Here is a 27757-nt window from a genome sequence, read left to right as displayed (position 1 = left end):
TCTCGGAAAGCAAAAATGGGTATGTTTGAAGGAATAGTGGTTCCAACAATGTTGTATGGTTGCGAGGCGTGGGCTATGGATAGAGTTGTGCGCAGGAGGGTGGATGTGCTGGAAATGAGATGTTTGAGGTGGTTTGATCGAGTAAGTAATGTAAGGGTGAGAGAGATGTGTGGAAATAAAAAGAGTGTGGTTGAGAGAGCAGAAGAGGGTGTTTTGAAATGGTTTGGTCACATGGAGAGAATGAGTGAGGAAAGATTGACCAAGAGGATATATGTGTCAGAGGTGGAGGGAACGAGGAGAAGTGGGAGACCAAATTGGAGGTGGAAAGATGGAGTGAAAAAGATTTTGAGTGATCAGGGCCTGAACATGCAGAAGGGTGAAAGATGTGCAAGGAATAGAGTGAATTGGAACGATGTTGTATACTGGGGTCGACGTGCTGTCAGTGGATTGAACCAAGGCATGTGAAGCGTCTAGGGTAAACCATGGAAAGTTTTGAGTGTGAACGAATGTTGCCTTTGTTGTCTTTTCCTAGTGCTACCTCGCACACATGAGGGGGAAGGGGGTTGTTATTTCATGTGTGGCGAGGTGGCGATGGGAATGAATCAAGGCAGACAGTATGAATTATGTACATGTGTATATGTCTGTGTTTGTATATATACGTAGACTTTGAGATGTATAGGTGTGTATATTTGCATGTGTGGATGTGTATGTATATACATGTGTATGTGGGTGGGTTGGGCCATTCTTTCGTCTGTTTCCTTACAGCAACAAAGCAAAATAAGTAAATAAATAAATATTCTGACTGATCTAAGTATTTATCTCTTCTTGTATCTCCGCTGTTGATGTGCTAATCACACAAAAGTGCACTTGGAACTTATTGTTTCATTTTTCCTCATGGTTATCAGCAAATACTTGATCAGACGCATCACTGTGAATTACTGCAATGTGTGTATGATTTAGATAGAGAAAGATATGACTAAGAGTGTAATATATGTACAGTGGTCTGCTCATCCAGAGAGTTTGCATGGATAACTATAAGGGAACTACAACCCAAGGTAAGTGTGTTATTATTAGCAATAAAATATATTTGCTTTTTAATTATTATCAACATCATTTAATGCTCACAAACTGATCAATCATAAATTGTCCAACAAAACACAAATTCATTTTCAATTAATATACATTTTGGTACTACAGGATTTGCATAATTGAGGCAGTGTTACCACAATAATTTAATGCTGCACAAGAACCACTCAATGGGAGGGAGGCAGGAGGTAGCAGCAAATACTAATGCAAAACTTTATAACACCACTTCTAACATTAGGCTACAGCATGAAATGCAATCCTGTGAATATGGCAGTGTAGGTGAATGGTTCACAATAATGGCAGTGATATACACAGAATAATATTTAACTGGTTCATCCATTATCTAGTACCTTGAGCAAGGAGGGCAAAATTGCAGAACATGGGCAAACAAATCACCAATTATGAAGAATATGAAAAATGAATTTCTTTTTTTCATGAAGGATGTTCATTAAATGCTGATGAATTATAAATACTTTACATATGATTCATGGCATTATGATGACAGGTCTATTAACTCATGAGTCAATGTTCTTAAACAGAAACAAAGGATTGATAATTACTGACTCTGACACTATAATGAAGAAAAGAGAGATCCAAAGTCCTCAGCTCTGTGCAACAGTACAAGACTGTTTAGATAATATAATTATTTGGGTTGAAAAAGAATCAGGTACCTAACAGACCACTTATCTGTTGCAAATTACTGAATTACTTACACTAATGCACATAAATCTTAAGAACTTTGGTAATACTGTATGAACATTAAAAGTATAAAAATCCAAATAAGGAGATAATATCTACACTGGATTTTACCAAATAGTGAAAAACCTTATATTATCAAGCAAATAAAAAAGAATAAATAATGAAAAATCATAAATGGGATACTCTTACAAAATACTGTTTAACACACAAACACAAAAATTAACCATTGGTAGTTTAAATAGAGGTGTAGGCAGTACAGGCATCTCTTCAGTATTTACTAATGTACATGTGGTAACAATACAATAACTTTGTAAATGAGTAAATCACACAGTGTCATGCTCCAGCTTGACTATTACATTCAGCTCTTCCTGTGGAACTGTGCAAATCTCCTGATTTCAGCTTCAGTATCCTAGAACAAAAGGTGGCATGGTTAAGAAAATAAAATTATATCTATCTTGCTGTCTATCTACCTACCTCATGAAAATGCAAGGAGGGAAGGAAATGACAATGACCACAAAGATGAAAATCATTTAATGGAAAACAAAGAAGGAAATTCTGGAACAGACAGACTATTAAACACTGATGGAGAAATATGATTATAGAAATTACATACCACCCTTCATCAAAGATCTAAAATGGGATGATGGTATGAATCAATATTGGTAAGAGCATTAAACACATGTGATAAATCAAAACAATAGAAAACTATGGAATGAGAATTTCAGCAATAAAAATAATGACCCAGAGTATGACTACCACAGAACCCTGCCTGACCAATGGAATTCTTTTTTATTAGTTAACAATCATGAAAATTCTAATAGAAATAGGAATAGAGCAGTAGTAAATTTACATAGCATGACCGGGACAAAAAACACTGCTTTCAAAAATGGATACAAAGTAACTAGTCATAAAATGAAAAATAAAAAAAATAAGGCAAGACTTGAATTAACAAAAAAACCGAAAATCCTTGGAAAATAGAGTAAATGAAAATAGAAAGTCTCAAGTGAGAACATTAGAATCAAAGTTAATAACATCAATAAACAAACAAACAATAATACAATCCTAATTAATATTTCAGAAACTTGGTTTAATTAAAAAAAAGTGAAAGCTGAAGCAAGCTTGGAACAACAGAAAATTTTCAGAGCAGACAAAACCAAATTTAAACAAGAAAATGAAGCCATATAAATCCATAATAGGTTAGAAAGAAAACAAAAATATGAGTCACAATAAATGTGAGCAAATTTTAGTTATGATCCCAGCCATAAACACAAAAAAAGTATTGTTATACAGACCACCAAAAAAAAGACTAAATAACTCCAGATTAATCCTAATATCAGTTCAGAAATTCTGAAGGGGTTAGAGAAACCTCATCCAATAATAACATGGACTGATGACATTAACTGTACCATTCTACTGAATGACAAGAAAAATTAGTATATCAAAGATGCAGATACAATTACAAATAAATGAATTATAAATCAGATGTAATAGATCAGCTCCAAACACAATTTAATTTACATGATTCATTCAGCTTTGTGCAGGTAAACCACTGACTGACAAGTGGGAGCAACACATCTTATTTCTACATTTGACATAGCACTGCCTATCAGATCATAATGTCATAGAAATCACTACAACATATGATGGATATATAGGATTGCAAATACAAAGCAACAGTAGTAAATGATGATGGGCTGAGTGATAAAAATTTTCACAAATCAGACGTAAAAGATCACCGAGAAGCTTATAAGCAGAAAATGGAATGTTTCAAAAATGCTGACCCAGTGATAAACACACAAATATACTGTGAGAGATTAAGCCAAATATTCATTAAACACTAAGAAAAAAGTACAAAATGTAAAATAACTAAGGAAGAAAATTGGATGAATAAAAGAAAGGCATGGAACAGGAAACAGAGCAAATAACAAAAGAAACAAGAAAAGAGGATAACAAAGAGATAAACAAGAAAAGAGGATAACAAAGAGATAAACAAGACTATGAGAATTAGAAAATAGAGAATGCAGATACAGAAATGCTGTAACCCATAGAGAAATAATGAAGTAAAAGTTATAAAATATATGGGGAGGAATCCAAAGTTACTATTTACATAAATGAACAAATTCAAATACAAGATAACAGAGACTGGAATATTTAAGGAAGATAATCAATACAAAAATAAGTCCAAGGAAATATGCAGGATTCTGAATAAACAACATAAATCAGTATTCAGCTAAAGGTGCAAGGAGAACCCACAGATATTGAATCATCAGATGATATAATTAAAGAGATGAATTAGCTCAGAAGGAATTCAGCTCCATGTTTAGATAGAATACAAACCACATTCCTCATCTTTCTTTTCAAACTATTCGCCATTTCTTGCATTAGCAAGGTAGTGTTAGGAACAGAGGACTGGGCCTTTGAGGGAACATCCTCACCTGGCCCCCTTCTCTGTCCCTTCTTTTGAAAAAAAAAAAAAAGAAAAAAAAAAAAAAAAAAAAAATAAATAAATAATAATAATAACAGAGGCAAAATGTGGTTGACAGCAAAACTGAACATATTCACAAGTTGGCATACACATAGGAAGACCTAAACTAAAACCTCAAAAATAAAGACCAGTTAGTTTGGCTTCTCAAGCACAAGAAGTTTCTGAAAGAGTGACAAAAGGACATATATCAAACAATCTAATCACGAGTAGTTACATATATGAATGCCAAAGTGGATATGTAAAAGGTAAACAAAGCCAAATATGCCATTACAATGACATGCATGAAAGTTTGGTCCAGGGAAAAATGAACACTTTTTCTTACTTAGCAAAAGCATTTGACAATGTAAACCCACAAGATTTTGCTTCAGAAAGTAGTCAGACAAAATATTATGGTAAGATACAACAATGGATTTAAGAGTTTCTCATTGACAAAGTTCAAAGTGGGAGCAATGGAACCAAGTCTATGGAGGAAGATGTTCAATCTGGGTTATCACAGAGAACAGCATTAGCCTCAATACTCTATAAACTAATAATATCAGACATCAACAGCGTAGTAAAGGAAAGTATCATATGGAGGTTTGCCGATGACAACAGAATAACCAAAATTATTAGATCAGAGGCTGTTCAGACAGTGATGAAAAAAATGCTTAGAGCAAAAATGGGTATGTTTGAAGGAATAGTGGTTCCAACAATGTTATATGGTAGCAAGGCATGGGCTATAAATAGGGTTGTGCGGAGGAGGGCGGATGTGTTGGAAATGAAATGTTTAAGGACAATATGTGGTGTGAGATGGTTTGATCGAGTAAGTAATGAAAGGGTAAGAGGGATGTGTGGTAATAAAAAGAGTGTGGTTGAGAGAGCAGAAGAGGATGTATTGAAATGGTTTGGACACATGGAGAGACTAAGTGAGGAAATATTGACAAAGAGGATATATGTGTCAGATGTGGAAGGATGGAGTGAAAAAGATTTTAGGTGATCGGGAACTGAACATATGGGAGGGTGAAAGGCGTGTAAGAAATAGAGTAAATTGGAATGATGTGGTATACTGGGGTCAACATGCTATCTGGGGTAAACCATGGAAAGGTGTGTGGGGCCTGGATGCGGAAATGGAGCTATGGTTTCGGTGCATTATACATGACAGCTAGAGACTGAGTGTGAATGAATGTGTCCTTTCTGTCATTTTCCTGGCACTACCTCACTGGAAAAGGAGGAGGAGGAGGGGCGGATGCCATTTCCTGTGTGGCGGGATGGTGATAGGAATGGATGAAGGCAGCAAGTACGAATATATGGAGGGAACGAGGAGAAGAGGGAGACCAAATTGGAGGTGGAAAGATGGAGTGAAAAAGATTTTGTGTGATCGGGGCCTGAACATGCAGGAGGGTGAAAGGAGGGCAAGGAATAGAGTGAATTGGAGCCATGTGGTATACAGGGGTTGACGTGCTGTCAGTGGATTGAATCAAGGCATGTGAAGCGTCTGGGGTAAACCATGGAAAGCTGTGTAGGTATGTATATTTGCGTGTGTGGACGTGTGTATGTACATGTGTATGGGGGGGGGGGGGGGGGGTTGGGCCATTTCTTTCGTCTGTTTCCTTGCGCTACCTCGCAAACGCGGGAGACAGCGACAAAGTATAAAAAAAAAAAAAAAAAAAATATATATATATATATATATACATATATATATATATATATATATATATATATATATATATATATATATATATATATATATATATATTTTTTTTTTTCTTTTTTGCTTTGTCGCTGTCTCCCGCGTTTGCGAGGTAGCGCTAGGAAACAGACGAAAGAAATGGCCCAACCCACCCCCATACACAGGTATATACATACGTCCACACACGCAAATATACATACCTACATATATATATATATATATATATATATATATATATATATATATATATATATATATTTTTTTTTCATACTATTCGCTATTTCCCGCGATAGTGAGGTAGCGTTAAGAACAGAGGATTGGGCCTTTGAGGGAATACCTTCACCTGGCCCAATTCTCTGTTCCTTCTTTTGGAAAATTGAAAAAAAAAAAAAAAAAAACGAGAGGGGAGGATTTCCAGCCCCCCGCTCTCTCCCCTTTAAGTCGCCTTCTACGACACACAGGGAATACGTGGGAAGTATTCTTTCTCCCCTATCCCCAGGGAAAAAAAAAAAAAAAAAAAAAAAAAATATATATATATATATATATATATATATATATATATATATATATATATATTTTTTTTTTTTTATACTTTGTCACTGTCTCCCGCATTTGCGAGGTAGCGCAAGGAAACAGACGAAAGAAATGGCCCAACCCCTCCCCCATACACATGTACATACACACGTCCACACACGCAAATATACATACCTACACAGCTTTCCATGGTTTACCCCAGACGCTTCACATGCCTTGATTCAATCCACTGACAGCATGTCAACCCCTGTATACCACATCGCTCCAATTCACTCTATTCGTTGCCCTCCTTTCACCCTCCTGCATGTTCAGGCCCCGATCACACAAAATCTTTTTCACTCCATCTTTCCACCTCCAATTTGGTCTCCCTCTTCTCCTCGTTCCCTCCACCTCCGACACATATATCCTCTTGGTCAATCTTTCCTCACTCATTCTCTCCATGTGCCCAAACCATTTCAAAACACCCTCTTCTGCTCTCTCAACCACGCTCTTTTTATTTCCACACATCTCTCTTACCCTTACGTTACTTACTCGATCAAACCACCTCACACCACACATTTTCCTCAAACATCTCATTTCCAGCACATCCATCCTCCTGCGCACATCTCTATCCATAGCCCACGCCTCGCAACCATACAACATTGTTGGAACCACTATTCCTTCAAACATACCCATTTTTGCTTTCCGAGATAATGTTCTCGACTTCCACACATTTTTCAAGGCTCCCAAAATTTTCGCCCCCTCCCCCACCATATGATCTACTTCCGCTTCCATGGTTCCATCCGCTGACAGATCCACTCCCAGATATCTAAAACACTTCACTTCCTCCAGTTTTTCTCCATTCAAACTCACCTCCCAATTGACTTGACCCTCACCCCTACTGTACCTAATAACCTTGCTCTTATTCACATTTACTCTTAACTTTCTTCTTCCACACACTTTACCAAACTCAGTCACCAGCTTCTGCAGTTTCTCACATGAATCAGCCACCAGCGCTGTATCATCAGCGAACAACAACTGACTCACTTCCCAAGCTCTCTCATCCCCAACAGACTTCATACTTGCCCCTCTTTCCAGGACTCTTGCATTTACCTCCCTAACAACCCCATCCATAAACAAATTAAACAACCATGGAGACATCACACACCCCTGCCGCAAACCTACATTCACTGAGAACCAATCACTTTCCTCTCTTCCTACACGTACACATGCCTTACATCCTCGATAAAAACTTTTCACTGCTTCTAACAACTTGCCTCCCACACCATATATTCTTAATACCTTCCACAGAGCATCTCTATCAACTCTATCATATGCCTTCTCCAGATCCATAAATGCTACATACAAATCCATTTGCTTTTCTAAGTATTTCTCACATACATTCTTCAAAGCAAACACCTGATCCACACATCCTCTACCACTTCTGAAACCGCACTGCTCTTCCCCAATCTGATGCTCTGTACATGCCTTCACCCTCTCAATCAATACCCTCCCATATAATTTACCAGGAATACTCAACAAACTTATACCTCTGTAATTTGAGCACTCACTCTTATCCCCTTTGCCTTTGTACAATGGCACTATGCACGCATTCCGCCAATCCTCAGGCACCTCACCATGAGTCATACATACATTAAATAACCTTCCCAACCAGTCAACAATACAGTCACCCCCTTTTTTAATAAATTCCACTGCAATACCATCCAAACCTGCTGCCTTGCCGGCTTTCATCTTCCGCAAAGCTTTTACTACCTCTTCTCTGTTTACCAAATCATTTTCCCTAACCCTCTCACTTTGCACACCACCTCGACCAAAACACCCTATATCTGCCACTCTGTCATCAGACACATTCAACAAACCTTCAAAATACTCATTCCATCTCCTTCTCACATCACCGCTACTTGTTATCACCTCCCCATTTATATATATATATATCAACTTTCAGTTTTACCCATATTAATCGAGAATTTACTTTCTTACACTCTATCACATACTCCCACAACTCCTGTTTCAGGAGTATTGCTACTCCTTCCCTTGCTCTTGTCCTCTCACTAACCCCTGACTTTACTCCCCAGACATTCCCAAACCACTCTTCCCCTTTACCCTTGAGCTTCGTTTCACTCAGAGCCAAAACATCCAGGTTCCTTTCCTCAAACATACTACCTATCTCTCCTTTTTTCACATTACAGAGGTATAAGTTTGTTGAGTATTCCTGGTAAATTATATGGGAGGGTATTGATTGAGAGGGTGAAGGCATGTACAGAGCATCAGATTGGGGAAGAGCAGTGTGGTTTCAGAAGTGGTAGAGGATGTGTGGATCAGGTGTTTGCTTTGAAGAATGTATGTGAGAAATACTTAGAAAAGCAAATGGATTTGTATGTAGCATTTATGGATCTGGAGAAGGCATATGATAGAGTTGATAGAGATGCTCTGTGGAAGGTATTAAGAATATATGGTGTGGGAGGAAAGTTGTTAGAAGCAGTGAAAAGTTTTTATCGAGGACGTAAGGCATGTGTACATGTAGGAAGAGAGGAAAGTGATTGATTCTCAGTGAATGTAGGTTTGCGGCAGGGGTGTGTGATGTCTCCATGGTTGTTTAATTTGTTTATGGATGGGGTTGTTAGGGAGGTAAATGCAAGAGTTTTGGAAAGAGGGGCAAGTATGAAGTCTGTTGGGGATGAGAGAGCTTGGGAAGTGAGTCAGTTGTTGTTCGCTGATGATACAGCGCTGGTGGCTGATTCATGTGAGAAACTGCAGAAGCTGGTGACTGAGTTTGGAAAAGTGTGTGGAAGAAGAAAGTTAAGAGTAAATGTGAATAAGAGCAAGGTTATTAGGTACAGTAGGGTTGAGGGTCAAGTCAATTGGGAGGTGAGTTTGAATGGAGAAAAACTGGAGGAAGTGAAGTGTTTTAGATATCTGGGAGTGGATCTGGCAGCGGATGGAACCATGGAAGCGGAAGTGGATCATAGGGTGGGGGAGGGGGCGAAAATCCTGGGGGCTTGAAGAATGTGTGGAAGTCGAGAACATTATCTCGGAAAGCAAAAATGGGTATGTTTGAAGGAATAGTGGTTCCAACAATGTTGTATGGTTGCGAGGCGTGGGCTATGGATAGAGTTGTGCGCAGGAGTGATGGATGTGCTGGAAATGACATGTTTGAGGACAATGTGTGGGTGAGGTGGTTTGATCGAGTGAGTAACGTAAGGTAAGAGAGATGTGTGGAAATAAAAAAGAGCGTGGTTGAGAGAGCAGAAGAGGGTGTTTTGAAGTGGTTTGGGCACATGGAGAGGATGAGTGAGGAAAGATTGACCAAGAGGATATATGTGTCGGAGTGGAGGGTAACAAGGAGAAGAGGAGACCAAATTGGAGGTGGAAAGATGGAGTGAAAAAGATATACATACCTACAATATAATATATATATATATATATATATATATATATATAATATATATTATATATATTTTTTTCATACTATTCGCTATTTCCCGCGATAGTGAGGTAGCGTTAAGAACAGAGGATTGGGCCTTTGAGGGAATACCTTCACCTGGCCCAATTCTCTGTTCCTTCTTTTGGAAAATTGAAAAAAAAAAAAAAAAAAACGAGAGGGGAGGATTTCCAGCCCCCCGCTCTCTCCCCTTTAAGTCGCCTTCTATGACACACAGGGAATACGTGGGAAGTATTCTTTCTCCCCTATCCCCAGGGGAAAAAAAAAAAAAAAAATATATATATATATATATATATATATATATATATATATATATATATATATTTTTTTTTTTTTATACTTTGTCACTGTCTCCCGCGTTTGCGAGGTAGCGCAAGGAAACAGACGAAAGAAATGGCCCAACCCCTCCCCCATACACATGTACATACACACGTCCACACACGCAAATATACATACCTACACAGCTTTCCATGGTTTACCCCAGACGCTTCACATGCCTTGATTCAATCCACTGACAGCACGTCAACCCCTGTATACCACATCGCTCCAATTCACTCTATTCGTTGCCCTCCTTTCACCCTCCTGCATGTTCAGGCCCCGATCACACAAAATCTTTTTCACTCCATCTTTCCACCTCCAATTTGGTCTCCCTCTTCTCCTCGTTCCCTCCACCTCCGACACATATATCCTCTTGGTCAATCTTTCCTCACTCATTCTCTCCATGTGCCCAAAGCATTTCAAAACACCCTCTTCTGCTCTCTCAACCACGCTCTTTTTATTTCCACACATCTCTCTTACCCTTACGTTACTTACTCGATCAAACCACCTCACACCACACATTTTCCTCAAACATCTCATTTCCAGCACATCCATCCTCCTGCGCACATCTCTATCCATAGCCCACGCCTCGCAACCATACAACATTGTTGGAACCACTATTCCTTCAAACATACCCATTTTTGCTTTCCGAGATAATGTTCTCGACTTCCACACATTTTTCAAGGCTCCCAAAATTTTCGCCCCCTCCCCCACCATATGATCCACTTCCACTTCCATGGTTCCATCCGCTGACAGATCCACTCCCAGATATCTAAAACACTTCACTTCCTCCAGTTTTTCTCCATTCAAACTCACCTCCCAATTGACTTGACCCTCACCCCTACTGTACCTAATAACCTTGCTCTTATTCACATTTACTCTTAACTTTCTTCTTCCACACACTTTACCAAACTCAGTCACCAGCTTCTGCAGTTTCTCACATGAATCAGCCACCAGCGCTGTATCATCAGCGAACAACAACTGACTCACTTCCCAAGCTCTCTCATCCCCAACAGACTTCATACTTGCCCCTCTTTCCAGGACTCTTGCATTTACCTCCCTAACAACCCCATCCATAAACAAATTAAACAACCATGGAGACATCACACACCCCTGCCGCAAACCTACATTCACTGAGAATCAATCACTTTCCTCTCTTCCTACATGTACACATGCCTTACATCCTCGATAAAAACTTTTCACTGCTTCAAACAACTTTCCTCCCACACCATATATTCTTAATACCTTCCACAGAGCATCTCTATCAACTCTATCATATGCCTTCTCCAGATCCATAAATGCTACATACAAATCCATTTGCTTTTCTAAGTATTTCTCACATACATTCTTCAAAGCAAACACCTGATCCACACATCCTCTACCACTTCTGAAACCACACTGCTCTTCCCCAATCTGATGCTCTGTACATGCCTTCACCCTCTCAATCAATACCCTCCCATATAATTTACCAGGAATACTCAACAAACTTATACCTCTGTAATGTGAAAAAAGGAGAGATAGGTAGTATGTTTGAGGAAAGGAACCTGGATGTTTTGGCTCTGAGTGAAACGAAGCTCAAGGGTAAAGGGGAAGAGTGGTTTGGGAATGTCTGGGGAGTAAAGTCAGGGGTTAGTGAGAGGACAAGAGCAAGGGAAGGAGTAGCAATACTCTTGAAACAGGAGTTGTGGGAGTATGTGATAGAGTGTAAGAAAGTAAATTCTCGATTAATATGGGTAAAACTGAAAGTTGATATATATATATAAATGGGGAGGTGATAACAAGTAGCGGTGATGTGAGAAGGAGATGGAATGAGTATTTTGAAGGTTTGTTGAATGTGTCTGATGACAGAGCGGCAGATATAGGGTGTTTTGGTCGAGGTGGTGTGCAAAGTGAGAGGGTTAGGGAAAATGATTTGGTAAACAGAGAAGAGGTAGTAAAAGCTTTGCGGAAGATGAAAGCCGGCAAGGCAGCAGGTTTGGATGGTATTGCAGTGGAATTTATTAAAAAAGGGGGTGACTGTATTGTTGACTGGTTGGGAAGGTTATTTAATGTATGAATGACTCATGGTGAGGTGCCTGAGGATTGGCGGAATGCGTGCATAGTGCCATTGTACAAAGGCAAAGGGGATAAGAGTGAGTGCTCAAATTACAGAGGTATAAGTTTGTTGAGTATTCCTGGTAAATTATATGGGAGGGTATTGATTGAGAGGGTGAAGGCATGTACAGAGCATCAGATTGGGGAAGAGCAGTGTGGTTTCAGAAGTGGTAGAGGATGTGTGGATCAGGTGTTTGCTTTGAAGAATGTATGTGAGAAATACTTAGAAAAGCAAATGGATTTGTATGTAGCATTTATGGATCTGGAGAAGGCATATGATAGAGTTGATAGAGATGCTCTGTGGAAGGTATTAAGAATATATGGTGTGGGAGGAAAGTTGTTTGAAGCAGTGAAAAGTTTTTATCGAGGATGTAAGGCATGTGTACATGTAGGAAGAGAGGAAAGTGATTGATTCTCAGTGAATGTAGGTTTGCGGCAGGGGTGTGTGATGTCTCCATGGTTGTTTAATTTGTTTATGGATGGGGTTGTGAGGGAGGTAAATGCAAGAGTTTTGGAAAGAGGGGCAAGTATGAAGTCTGTTGGGGATGAGAGAGCTTGGGAAGTGAGTCAGTTGTTGTTCGCTGATGATACAGCGCTGGTGGCTGATTCATGTGAGAAACTGCAGAAGCTGGTGACTGAGTTTGGAAAAGTGTGTGGAAGAAGAAAGTTAAGAGTAAATGTGAATAAGAGCAAGGTTATTAGGTACAGTAGGGTTGAGGGTCAAGTCAATTGGGAGGTGAGTTTGAATGGAGAAAAACTGGAGGAAGTGAAGTGTTTTAGATATCTGGGAGTGGATCTGTCAGCGGATGGAACCATGGAAGCGGAAGTGGATCATAGGGTGGGGGAGGGGGCGAAAATCCTGGGGGCTTGAAGAATGTGTGGAAGTCGAGAACATTATCTCGGAAAGCAAAAATGGGTATGTTTGAAGGAATAGTGGTTCCAACAATGTTGTATGGTTGCGAGGCGTGGGCTATGGATAGAGTTGTGCGCAGGAGGATGGATGTGCTGGAAATGAGATGTTTGAGGACAATGTGTGGCGTGAGGTGGTTTGATCGAGTGAGTAACGTAAGGGTAAGAGAGATGTGTGGAAATAAAAAGAGCATGGTTGAGAGAGCAGAAGAGGGTGTTTTGAAGTGGTTTGGGCACATGGAGAGGATGAGTGAGGAAAGATTGACCAAGAGGATATATGTGTCGGAGGTGGAGGGAACAAGGAGAAGAGGGAGACCAAATTGGAGGTGGAAAGATGGAGTGAAAAAGATTTTGTGTGATCGGGGCCTGAACATGCAGGAGGGTGAAAGGAGGGCAAGGATTAGAGTGAATTGGAGCGATGTGGTATACCGGGGTTGACGTGCTGTCAGTGGATTGAAGCAAGGCATGTGAAGCGTCTGGGGTAAACCATGGAAAGCTGTGTAGGTATGTATATTTGCGTGTGTGGACGTATGTATATACATGTGTATGGGGGTGGGTTGGGCCATTTCTTTCGTCTGTTTCCTTGCGCTACCTCGCAAACGCGGGAGACAGCGACAAAGTATAATAATTTTTTTTTTTTTTTTTTTTTTTTTTTTTTTATACTTTGTCGCTGTCTCCCGCGTTTGCGAGGTAGCGCGAGGAAACAGACGAAAGAAATGGCCCAACCCCCATACACACGTACATACACACGTCCACACACGCAATAGTTTGAAAAAAAAAAAAAAATATATATATATATATATATATATATATATATATATATATATCCCTGGGGATAGGGGATTAAGAATACTTCCCACGTATTCCCTGCGTGTCGTAGAAGGCTACTAAAAGGGGAGGGAGCGGGGGGCTGGAAATCCTCCCCTCTCGTTTTTTTTTTTTTTTTTCCAAAAGAAGGAACAGAGGGGGCCAGGTGAGGATATTCCAAAAAAGGCCCAGTCCTCTGTTCTTAACGCTACCTTGCTAACGCGGGAAATGGCTAATAGTTTAAAAGAAAAAGATATATATATATATATATATATATATATATATATATATATATATATATATATATATATATACACACACATATATACTTGCTTGCCTTCATCCCTTCCCGACACTACCCAGCCCCACGGGAAACAGCACAAATGAATGAAGGTGAAGTAGCGCCAGGAAACACATGAAGAAACACCACACCATTCACACTAACTCTTTAGTGGTCATGTATAATGCACTGAAAACACAGCTCCCTACCCACATCTTCCAACAGACCTTTCAATGATTTATCCCCGATGTTTCACATGCCCTGGTTCAGTCCACTGACAGCATGCTGACCCCAGTGTAACACACTGTTCCAATTCACTCTATTCCTTGCGTGCCTTTCACACTCATGCATTTTCAGGCACAAATCACTCAAAATCTTTTTCATTCCATCCTTCCATCTCCAATATGGATTTGGTCTCCTGCTTCTCCTTGTTCCTTCCATTTCTGAGAAATATATCCTCTTTGCCAACCATTCCTCACTCATTCTCTCCATACGTCCAAACTTTTTCAACACACCCTCTTCTGCTTTCTCAACCATACTTTTTTTTATTTCCACACATCTCTCTTACCCTTTCATTACTTACTCTATCAAACCACCTCACATCATATACTGTCCTTAAACATTTCATTTCCAATGAATCCACCTCCTCCGGACAATGCTATCTATAATACCTCACAATCATAAAATATTGTTGGAATTATTAATCCTTCAAAACATGCCCATTTTTGCCCTTTGAGATAATGTTCTCTTTCCACACATTGTTCATTGCACCAAGAACCTTCGCATCCTCCTCTACCCTATGACTCACTTCCACTTCCATGGTTCTATTTGCTGCCAAGTCCACTCCCAGAAACCAAAAACACTTCACTTCCAATTTTTCTCCATTCACACTTACATCCCAACTAACTTGTCTCTCAACCCTCAACTTGCTTTTATTCACATTTACTCTCACTCAGTCACCAACTTCTACAGTTTCTCACTTGAATCAGCCCCCAATGCTGTATCATTGGTGAACAACAACTGGCTCACTTCCAAGGCCTTCTCATCCCCAATAGACTGCATAATTCCCCCTTTCTCCAAGACTCTTGCATTTACCTCTCCTCTAACCCCATCCATAAACAAATTAAACAACCATGGTGACATCACACACACCCCTGTGACAGACCGACCTTCAATGGGAACCATTCACTCTCTTCTTTTCTTAATTGTATGCATGCCTTGCTTCCTTGATAAATTCTTCTCACTGCTTCTATCAGTTTACCTCCAACACCGTATATCCTTAAAACCTTCCACAAAGCATCTCTATCAACCCTATCATATGCCTTCTCCAGATCCATAAATGCCACATACAAATCCCTGTCTTTCTAATTATTTCTTACACACATTCTTCAAAGCAAACACCTGATCTACAAATCCTCTACCACTTCTGAAACCACATTTTTCCTCCCTGATCAGATGTTTTTCTAGTTCCCTCTATTTCCAACATGTATATCATCTTTGATCCTCTCCTAACTCATCCTTTGCACATGTCCAAACCATTTCAGTACACTCTCCTTAGCTCTCTCACACATACTCCACTTTCTCCCAAGCCTCCCTCTTACCCTATCATTCCTTATCAAATCAAACCTCCTCACACTATAATATGTTCTTAAACATTGTATTTCCAACATATTCACCCTATTCCATAACTGGCATCTAGAGTCCACATCTTGCGTCATACTTGAACTTTAAGTAAAAACTAGTCAGGTTAATCTATATAAAAGTATCCTTCAGTGGCTGAATAGCTGGAAAAAGTAACTGATAGACTTCAGTGCAAGTCCAAAAACCAACAAATCTAAAAAGCATCATTGTAAAACTAAACATAAAAGCAACTTGTCTATCTATAATATTACATAGGGTAACAAACCTGAAGGAGGTGGATGCGACTTGTATTTCCTATGTGTTTATGTATGAGTGAAGAAATGGCAGTATAAAGACGCAACAAGTCATCTACAGTTGAACCCTCTGTGGCAGATATGCATGACTCATAAACAGCTTCTAGATAGCTCCAGTCAATTATTATTCCATTGCAGTTAGATGGGCCACCACCACTACCCTGCTCTGATGATGACACTGTTAGAGAGAAAAAAAGATTAAAAGACATTTTCTTCATACACTGCTAAACATACTTTGTAAATTTACACAAAAAATCCTTTATAAGACAAAATATTAATGGCATTATTTCAAACTTCTAATATCTATATTTAATCTAGGTAAGTGTCCATGAACTATGGAGTTAACTATTTCTAAAACACATGATAATGAAGTTCTGAAAAAAGTAGGATAAAATCCATTACATGTCAAGCAATCATGTACTGCTTTACAAAAACCAATCATATCCATTAATCACTCTCAAAAACAAGCAACCTATACTAGCTTATGGATCAATTGTGAAATCTATACACACTCATAATAAATGATAGATACAGTGTGGATGTGAGCTAACATGGGAAAAAGTGAACACAAAATTTTGTTTTCATTAAGTGGTAACAGGTAGTGATGAAGCGAGAAGATGGAGTGAACACTTTGAAGGATTGTTGAATGTGGTTTATGATAGGGTGGCAAATGTAGGGTGTTTGGGTTGGGAAGGTTTGCAAAGAGAGACTCATGGACAGTGGATTGGCAAAAAGAGGAGAGAGGATGAAAGCCTTAAGTATGATGAAGTAAGGCAAGGTGGCTGAGGTGGATAGTATTACAACTGAATTTATTAAGAAAGGGGGTAACAGTGTTGTTGACTGGTTAGTTAGAATTTTCATGTATGTATGGATTATGGTGAGGTGCCTGAGGACTGGCGGAATGCACATATAGTGCTTTGAAATAAAGGCAAGGGGGATAAAGATGAGAGCAAGTACAGGAGTATAAGTCTGTTAAGTGTACCTAGTAAGGTGCATGGAAGGGTTGTGACAGAGAGTGAAGGCATGTACAGAGCATCAGGTTGGGAAGGAGCAATGTGGTTTCAGAAATGGTAAAGGATGTGTGGGTCAGGAGTTTGCTTTAAAGAACATGTGAGAAATACTTTAAGAAAAGGAATGAGGAATTTCTGGATCAGAAAAACATACATGATACAGTTGATAGAGATGCCATGCAGAAGGTCCTAAGAATATAAAGTGTGGGAGGAAAGCTGCCATAAGCAGTGAGAAGTTTGTTTCAAGGGTGTAAGGCATGCGTACGAGTAAGAAGAGGGTGAATGTTTCCAAGTGGAGGTTAGTCTGTGCCAGGGGTGAGTGATGTCTCCACAGTTGTTTGATTTGTTTAATAATTTAGTTGGTGAGGTAGGTAAATGTGAGAGTCTTGGACAGAGGGGCAAGTATGCAATCTGTGGAGGTGGAGAGGGCCTGGTTAGTGAATCAGTTATTGTTTGCTGATGATACAGTACTGGTGGCAGATTCAACTGGGAAACTGCAGAAGTTGGTGACTAACTTTGGGACAGTTTGTGAATGGAAACTGAAAGTAAATCTCTATAAAGAAGATCATCAGGTTTAGCAGGGTAGTGGGACAGGTTAGCAGGAGTGTGAATTGAATAAAGAAAATTTGGAAGAAGTGAAGTGTTTGAGATTCCTGGGAGTGGTTGTGGCAATGAATAGAACCTTGGAAGCAAAAGTAAGTCAAAGCATGAGTGAGGGGACAAAGAATGTGTAGAAAGAGAGGTTGTTACCTGGGAAGGCAAAATGGCTATGTATAAAAGTATAGATGTATGGATAGTAGTCATGGGGATGAATGTACTGAAAATGAAATGTGTAAGGACAATACGTGGTTTGATCAAGTAAGTATTAAGAGGGTGAAAGAGAGAGTTGTGGTAATAAGAAGTGTGTGGCTGAGAAAGCTGAAGTGTGTGCGCTAAAATGGTTAGGAAATAAGGAGAAAACGAGTAAACACAGGTTGACTAAGAGGACATATGGGTTGGAGGTATGTAGGTGTTGGTAGGCAGCAACCAAATCATGCTTCGTAGCTCTAGGTTTTTCCAGCAATGAGTGCTATACGCTAGCCCTGCCTTTTAGCAAAATTATATAAGCAATAAACAGAAGAAGTACAAAGGAAAATTAGACTGGAGCATTAGGCGGTAGTAGTAGGTATGAGCATTATGTTGGAACATTAGGTAGACTCATGAAGTAGCTGGTAGGAACTTTAGGTAGAAGCCTCTGAAAACACTGTGCTAGAGTTGCCCTCTGCCAGTGGCCTGTTAAGGATGCGGCACTAAAGGGTGAAAAGTGGCTATGGAGTTCACTGGTTATGGAGACTTGCCGTGGCCACCCTCACGAGGGAGTTCCTGAAGCTATATATACAGATAAAAGTGAAGGGGAAAAGAAGGAGAGACAAAACTGAAGATGGGGGATGGAGTGAAAAATATTTTTAAGTGGTCAGGGCCTGAACATGCAGATGAAAGGTGTGCATGGGATCAAGTGAACTAAACCTACTCTATTCCAAATTTCCACTGAAAAGTGAATGTGACAGATTGGCAGATAATTACTATTTTCTGCATGAACTGTATATTGTTTTCACTGCTTAAATAATGTTTTGAGTAATATCTGGTGAATAATTTCCATAACCTTTTAAGCATCATCGGATTTTTTTTTTGCCAAGAGTCCCTAACCCCTAATTTACATGGAAATGGATGTCATGATATAGTGAATTTGATACAGCATAAACTTTCTTGGTACTTATTTCATGCTATATCCCAAGTCAATTGCATTTTCCTTTACTCTCAACAGGTTTGATAACTATTTTCATATAAGTAATATTCCATATGCATTAATACATTACATGGTTTTCCATAAGTAATTCTGGGCACTCACATTATTCAATTAATTCACAAAAACTCATCAGATAAGCTGATTTGTCCAATCATCTTTTGTCCCAATTAGGAGCTGCTCTCGCTGCTATGTGATTTCTTTGCATGTGTTCCAGGAAATTCCTTTTGTCTTGACTTTGCTACATGTGTTGCCGGTGGTAGTGACTGTGAGGGGTTGACCAAGAAGATGGAAGGATGGATTAAAGGAGGCTTTAGGGTATCATAGCCTGAATTTTCTGGAGGTTGAAAGAAATGTAAGGAATAGATCAAACTGGATCAATGTAATTACCTTTTTCTATAGTAGAGGAAGGGAGTTTTACACTTGTGGGGCTTCATCTGAAAATTCTCTGTTATACAGCTTAAATTTATATGCGCAGTCTGCATTAACCATATCCTCAGCCATCTCTTAAATTCATGTGTGCAGTCTGCATTAACCATGTCCTTAGTCAGCTTATTAAATTCAATTCATCCACCACTCTTACACTAAAAAAGTATTTCTTTATATCTTTTTTAGCAAGTTTCTTGCAATATTATGTCCTGTGGTTGCTCTATCCCTACACCTCTCAAAGAACTGTTCACTGTCTACATTATCAATCTGTTGTAAAAACTTGAAGGTTGTAACCAGGTCACCCCTCACTCTTATCTCTTCCAAGGTGGCCAATTTAAAACCTCTAGCATTTCCCTGTAAATGAGCTCTCTAAATTCTGGTACCATCTTTGTTGCCCTCCTCTGGATTCAAATTCTGGTATCTTTGCAGCTCTTCTCTGGACTTTAACTTTTTGTGCTTCTTTGCACAAGGTGAGCATAATTGAAAGTTATGTTCGAGTTTTGAACTTACAAAAGATTCAAAAAAATGTGCTAGGAATTTTCTCATATACGTTGGAAATTATTCTAGTATCTGCCAGTCTATCTCCTTAACTATTCTCTTGATGTGGTACTCAGGTGACAAATTAGGGACACTGTCGACCCATAATTCCTTCTCCCACAGAGAATCCTGAAGCTTATTTCCAGATAGATACTTATCATATTGAGGCCTTATTTCACTCTATCCATCATCATTTCTTTACATTTGCTCATGCTGAATTTCACAATTTGTGTATAATGCCAATGCTAGAGTTTGTTTAAGTCCCTTTGTAAGTTGATGCAATCCTCCTCTCTTGGTATTTCCCTCATGAACTTTGCATCATCTGCAGAGATATTCAGGAAATTGTCTATATCTTTAGGCAATTCATTTACATAGAATAAAAGAGTAATTATCCCAGAGTAGGACCATGTGTTGTCGCAGAGTAGAACCATGTGGCACTTTGCTGGTGACCTAAACCCATTTGGAGAAAGCACCTCTAACACAAACCCTCTTTTCTTTTCCACTGAAATAATCTTCTATACATCGAAGTTTACCCTCTTATCACTACCCGTTGGTCCATATTCTCATTCAGCCCCTCCAGTGATACAGTGTTAAATTCTTTCTGGTAGTCCACATAAAAACAATCAACCCAAGTTTTCCCTTTTGTGTAAAACAGCACACTCTTTCATAGAGCTCTATGAGGTTTGTCGCACATGACCTCCTTTCCCTGAAACCATGCTGTAAGGCATCCACTTGTCTCCAATCATCTTTTCCAGAACCTTAAATACCACACTCTTTCTTAAGACTGGTCTGTAGTGCAGTGCCTGTTCCAAGCTCCTTTCTTATAGACAAGTATGAGGTTTACCCCTTTCCATTTCCTTGACATTTTGCCTCTCTCTAGTGACACCTTGAACAGTATTTATAGTGGTTTATCTAATGCATCTGCACACATCATCAGCTCATATGGTGAAATTTCATCAGGAACATGATCCTTATATTGGGTGAAGACCTTTTATGTTCTGTTAATTCCTTTCCCAGATTTTTTTTCATACTTAGTCTGCTGTTTCCTGCATTTGTGAGTTAGTGTCAGGAGCAGATGAAGAACAGCCACTTTTGCTCACATCCATTTTCTAGCTGTCATGTTCAATGCATTGAAACCACAGCTCCTTTCCATAACCAGGTCCCACAGACCTTTCCATGGTTTCCCCAAGCTGCATCTTACACCCTGGTTTAGTCCAATGATAGCACATCCACCCTTGTGTACCATATTATTCTAATTCACTCTATCATCTGCATGTTTAGGCCCTGGTCTCTCCGAATCCTTTTCACTTCATCCTTCCATCTCTAATTTGGTCTGTCTTCTTCTGGTCCCCTCCATTTCTGACACACATCCTATATGTCAACCTCTCCACACTCATTTTCTCCATATGGCCAAACAAGTTCAGCACACCCTCTTTAGCTTTCTCAGCCACACTCTTCTTACTACCACACCTCTCTATTATCCTTTTATTAATCATTTGTTCAAACCATCTCTCACCAAATACTGTCCTGAAACACTTCATACCCAAAACAACCATACAACAAAGCTGGGACTACTATACCTTCAAACATACTCATTTTTGTCCTCCCACATAATGACCTCTCTTCCTACACATTCCTCAATGCTCAAAGAACCTTCTTTCCCTCACTAATCCTATGACTCACTTCTGCTTCCATGTCCACCCAAAGTATCTAAAACATTTCACTTCTTTCAAAATTTTCTCCATTCAAACTCACACCGCAACCAATCTGTTCATCTGCCCTACCCAACTCCATAACCTTGTTTCTATTCATATTATTCTCAACTTCCTCATTTCATAAACTCTCCCTGACTCAGTCACCAAGGTCCCTAGTTTCTTATTAAAATTTGCTTCCAGTCCTTTGGTATCAGCAAACAAAAACTTACCCATTTTCCACCCCCCCCCCCCTTTACTCCCTACAGACTGCATACTCACCCCTCTATCCAAGACCCTTGCATCTACCTCCCTTACCATCCCAACCAATTCTAAGACCACACAATGTTCCTCCCCAATCTGATGCTTTGTACATGCATTCATCCTTCCAATCTACACTCTCCCATACAACTTGCCAGAATCAGGGACTCTCAACAAACTTATACCTCTGTAGTTTGAACATTCACCTTTGTCCCCACTGCATACAGTGGCACTATACAAGCATTATGCCAATCCTGAAGCACCTCAACATGATCCAAACATACACTGAAAATCCTAACAAACCAATGCACAATGAAGTCACACCCTTCCTTAAGAAATTCAACTGCAATACCATCCACTCCAGCAACTTTACCACATTTCATTTTATGCAAGGCTTTTGCCACCTCTTTTCACCAAACCCCTTTCCATAACTCTCTTACTTCACATACCTCCCTAACTCAAACACCCTACATCTGTCACCATATAATCACATATATTCAACAATCCTTCAAATTATTCACTCCATCCCACCTTATCCGTACCTGTTACCACTCCCCTATTTGTCCCTTTCAATGACATTTCCATTCATTCTCTTGTTTTTCTCACACTATTAACCTCCTCCTAAAACATCTTATTCTACCTAAAGTTTAATGATAACTGCTCACTCAAACTCTTATTGGCCCTCCTGTAGTTTGAACATTTTACCTTTGTCATCACTGCCTTTATACAGTGGCACTATACATGCATTCTGCCAATCCTCAGGTGCCTCACCATGAACCATATGTACACTGAAAATCCTAAATAACCAATCCACAACACAGTCACACCCTTTCTTAAGAAATTCTACTGCAATACCATCCAATCCAGCCGCAATGCCATATTTCATCTTACGCAAGGCTTTTGCCACCTCTTCTCTTTTCATGACTCTCACTTTCAGTACCTCCCTGACCCAAACACACTACACCTGTCACCTTACCATCAAATACATTCAACAGTCCTTCAAATTACTCACTCCATCTCCTCATCTCATCCATACCTGCTACAACTTCCCAATTTGCCCTTTTCAATGATGTTTCTATTTTACTCACACTATTTACCACCTGCCAAGAAATATTGTTCTCATTGAAGTTTACTGATAATCATTCACTCAACTCACATTGGCCCTCTTTTTCAGCTCCATCTCCTTCCTCTTGCCCTCCTGTTGCTTTTTCTTGTACAACTCTCAATCATTTGTACTCCTTCCATGTAAGTACTGCTTATACACCTCTCTTTTCTCGTACACTAGCAATGTTACTTCATCATTCACCACTCACTACCTTTTCTCACAAATCTCTTGCACATCAGCAACGCTTTCCAAAATATCTTCCATTCCTCAAACACTCTCCTTACTTTGTTTAATCTCATCTTTTGCAATTCTACTCCCAATCTCTCCTAGTATTTTTTCATACACATTTCTGTTCAATGCTCACTTATTTTTACCACCCTCTTCTCACTCATATCCTTTCCTCTTTTGCATGAACCCCTACAAATCTTACCCCTTGCTTCAACTGGGTAATAGTCAGATATCCCACATGCTGCCCCTCTCAGTAAATTCACATCCAAAAGTCTGTCCTTTACATGCCTATTAATTAGTATGTAATCCAGTAATATCTGCCTATCATCTTTCATACAAACTCACGCATATTTATATTTGTCCCTCTTTTAAACAGGTTTTCCCAATCACCAGTCCTTTTTCTGCACAAAACTCCACAAGCAGTTCACCATTCCTATTCACCTAATGGAATACCTCATGTCCTCCAATTGTATCCCTAAGTGCCACATTACTCATTCTCATATCTAAATCATCCATCACTAATATCCAATCTCTAGCATCAAAACAACTGACACACTAACTCAACCACTCCCAAAATATTTGCTGATCATTATCCTCCTCCTTATTAACGGGGTGCATAAACACCAATAGCCATCTGCCTCTCACAACCCACTTTCATTTTAATCTACGTCGATTAGGAACTCACCTCCCTATACCCTCTCACAACTCCTGCTTTTACCTCTAAGACATTCCCAAATAATTCTTCACCTTTACCCTTGAGCTTTGTTTCACTCACAGCTGCATCATCCAGGTTCCTTTCCTTAAACATACTACCTATCTCTCCTTTCTCTTCTTCTTGCTTACATGCAAACATTTAGATACCCCAGCCTAAGCACTCTAGAAATCTATGATTTCTAAAATCTCCTCCCTATTCCATCTCAACTGTGATGAGGCTGTACCAAGGTCTCTTGTCAACTGCAGGGTTATATTCCTGGAAAACCTTGTGGTTGGCAAGGTACTAGCCTTATGGGAAATAGGAAGGTATGGGGATGACCCTTGTGAGACATCGAAAAGAAACAAAGATATCACACCATATGGAACAATGGCATTAAATGAGCCTTGTTGTTTTCAGCTTGGCCTCTGTATTCCTGCAAAGCAGGATCCAGCTATAATGCACAAAAGGTTACACATTATTCTGTATGGTTCACAATGTTGGCTAGCTAACACCAAGATGTTCCGAACAGACAATGCACTATCACCATGTGCAAGGTGATCCATTAAGTCTCCATTACGTTAAATAAAAGTATATGAACTACTGAAGTGCTATTTCACCTTCGCGTACATATCAACATATACACATATACATACACATACACAGACATATACATATTTTATTCATTTATTTATTTTGCTTTGTTGCTGTCTCCCGCACTAGCGAGGTAGTGCAAGGAAACAGATGAAAGAATGGCCCAACCCACCCACATACACATGTATATACATAAACGTCCACACACGCAAATATACATACCTATACATCTCAATGTACACATATATATACACACACAGACATATACATATATACACATGTACATAATTCATACTGTCTGCCTTTATTTATTCCCATCGCCACCTCGCCACACATGGAATAACAACCCCCTCCCCCCCTCACGTGTGCGAGGTAGCACTAGGAAAAGACGACAAAGGCCCCATTCGTTCACACTCAGTCTCTAGCTGTCATGTAATAATGCACCAAAACCACAGCTTCCTTTCCACATCCAGGCCCCACAGAACTTTCCATGGTTTATCCCAGACGCTTCACATGCCCTGGTTCAATCCATTGACAGCATGTCGACCCCAGTATACCACATCGCTCCAACTTACTCCATTCCCATTTTTGCTTTCCGAGATAACATTCTTGCCTTCCACACATTTTTCAATGCTCCCAGAACCTTTACCCCCTCCCCTACCCTATGACCCACTTCTGCTTCCGTGGTTCCATCCGCTGCCAAATCCACTACCAGATATCTAAAACACTTCACTTCCTCCAGTTTTTCTCCATTCAAACTTACCTCCAAATTGATTTGTCACTCAACCCTACTGTACCTAATAACCTTGCTCTTATTCACATTTACTCTCAGCTTTCTTCTTTCACACACTTTACCAAACTCAGTCACCAGCTTCTGCAGTTTCTCACCCGAATCAGCCACCAGCGCTGTATCATAAGTGAACAACTGACTCACTTCCCAAGTTCTCATCCATAACATACGGCATACTTGCCCCTCTCTCCAAAACTCTTGCATTCACCTCCCTAACAACCCCATCCATAAACAAATAAAACAACCATGAAGAGATCACGCACCCCTGCCGCAAACCGACATTTACTGAGAACCAATCATTTTCCTCTCTTCCTACTCACACACATGCCTTACATCCTCGATAAAAACTTCTCACTGCTTCTAACAACTTGCCTCCCATAATATATATTCTTAATACCTTCCACAGTGCATCTCTATCAACTCTATCATATGCCTTCTCCAAATCCATAAATGCTACATAGAGATCCATTTGCTTTTCTAAGTATTTCTCACATACATTCTTCAAAGCAAACACCTGATCCACACATCCTCTACCACTTCTGAAACCACACTGCTCTTCCCCAATCTGATTCTCTGTACATGCCTTCACCCTCTCAATCAATACCCTCCCATATAATTTCCCAGGAATACTTAACAAACTTATATCTTTGTAATTTAAGCACTCACCTTTATCCCCTTTGCCTTTGTATATTATATATATATATATATATATATTTTTTTTTTTTGCTTTGTCGCTGTCTCCCGCGTTTGCGAGGTAGCGCAAGGAAACAGACGAAAGAAATGGCCCAACCCACCCCCATACACATGTATATACATACGTCCACACACGCAAATATACATACCTACACAGCTTTCCATGGTTTACGCCAGACGCTTCACATGCCTTGATTCAATCCACTGACAGCACGTCAACCCCGGTATACCACATCGCTCCAATTCACTCTATTCCTTGCCCTCCTTTCACCCTCCTGCATGTTCAGGCCCCGATCACACAAAATCTTTTTCACTCCATCTTTCCACCTCCAATTTGGTCTCCCTCTTCTCCTCGTTCCCTCCACCTCCGACACATATATCCTCTTGGTCAATCTTTCCTCACTCATTCTCTCCATGTGCCCAAACCATTTCAAAACACCCTCTTCTGCTCTCTCAACCACGCTCTTTTTATTTCCACACATCTCTCTTACCCTTACGTTACTTACTCGATCAAACCACCTCACACCACACATTGTCCTCAAACATCTCATTTCCAGCACATCCATCCTCCTGCGCACAACTCTATCCATAGCCCACGCCTCGCAACCATACAACATTGTTGGAACCACTATTCCTTCAAACATACCCATTTTTGCTTTCCGAGATAATGTTCTCGACTTCCACACATTCTTCAAGGCTCCCAGAATTTTTGCCCCCTCCCCCACCCTATGATCCACTTATATTTATTTTATATATTTTATATATTTATTTCATATATTATACTTTGTTGCTGTCTCCCGCGTTAGCGAGGTAGCGCATGGAAACAGACGAAAGAATGGCCCAACCCTACATATACATATATACAGTTACTCTTCCCATTACATTTTGTCTGAATTGGCCATCCTCCACTATTTCTTGAAATTTAATGCTAGCTTTTATTTAGAAAGCCAATACTCTCCCTAATTTGCCTCTCTCCCTTCTTACTATCTGAGCAAAACAGGTGAGGTCTTATCTCTTTAGTGAACTCTTTGTTTTCATAGCACAAACAATATTATCTCCACTTTCCTTCTAAGACCCTTAAATTTTCAGCTCTCTACCATTAACTATTAATCCATCAATATTCGAATATATAACTTTCAGTTTGACATTACTATATCTCTTGATATGCTGGTGGAGCTATTTCATCCTCTTGCCTCCTTTGGCATCTTGGCTTTTGACTTCTGACCATGTTCTTTGCTTTTCTCATCCTCATTCTTTATCACAATAAAATAGGGGAATAATGTACTGTCAGTTGGCTGAAACGGGGTATAAACTCTGATCAAGATAAACCATGGAAAAGTGTATGAGGGTAGGCTGTGAATAGTAGGCTCTTGTTTATCATGCACGACAAATAGAGAGGGGATGTGTGTACACGAGAGTTTTTTCATATGTTCGTAGTAATAGCTCATTATAATGGAAAAAGAAACTGGACATTGAAAAAAAATTCTATGTTGTAGGTTCTGATCTATTATTGAGTATTTAACTTACTTTGTGCATCATGTACATGTGGAAACAAAGCTACAGCAACACTGTGCAAGTGGTTCATATACCACAGGAGTTAATGAACATCTCTAAGAAGGGAGTTACCATAATACCATTCTGTAACTTGGAAACGCCAGAGAAGATACTTACTCTAACTTTTCAAACGT

General features: G+C 39.6%; 1 protein-coding gene across 1 annotated transcript in view; it reads right to left on the bottom strand.

Annotated features, from left to right (window-relative positions):
- Positions 1–1051: 1051 nt before the first annotated feature.
- The window catches only part of LOC139767104 (uncharacterized), a 415796-nt gene continuing 389090 nt past the window's right edge, over positions 1052–27757 (bottom strand). Inside the window, 2 exon segments of the mRNA XM_071696092.1 lie at positions 1052–2194; positions 16230–16435. Of these exon segments, the coding sequence (XP_071552193.1) occupies positions 2144–2194; positions 16230–16435 (257 nt within the window). The 3' untranslated portion in view covers positions 1052–2143.

This window comes from Panulirus ornatus, chromosome 4 (genome assembly GCF_036320965.1).
Source record: "Panulirus ornatus isolate Po-2019 chromosome 4, ASM3632096v1, whole genome shotgun sequence".
Classification (NCBI taxonomy): domain Eukaryota; kingdom Metazoa; phylum Arthropoda; class Malacostraca; order Decapoda; family Palinuridae; genus Panulirus; species Panulirus ornatus.
Note: the sequence above shows the minus strand (reverse complement) of the source record. Positions and strands in the feature narration are given on the sequence as shown.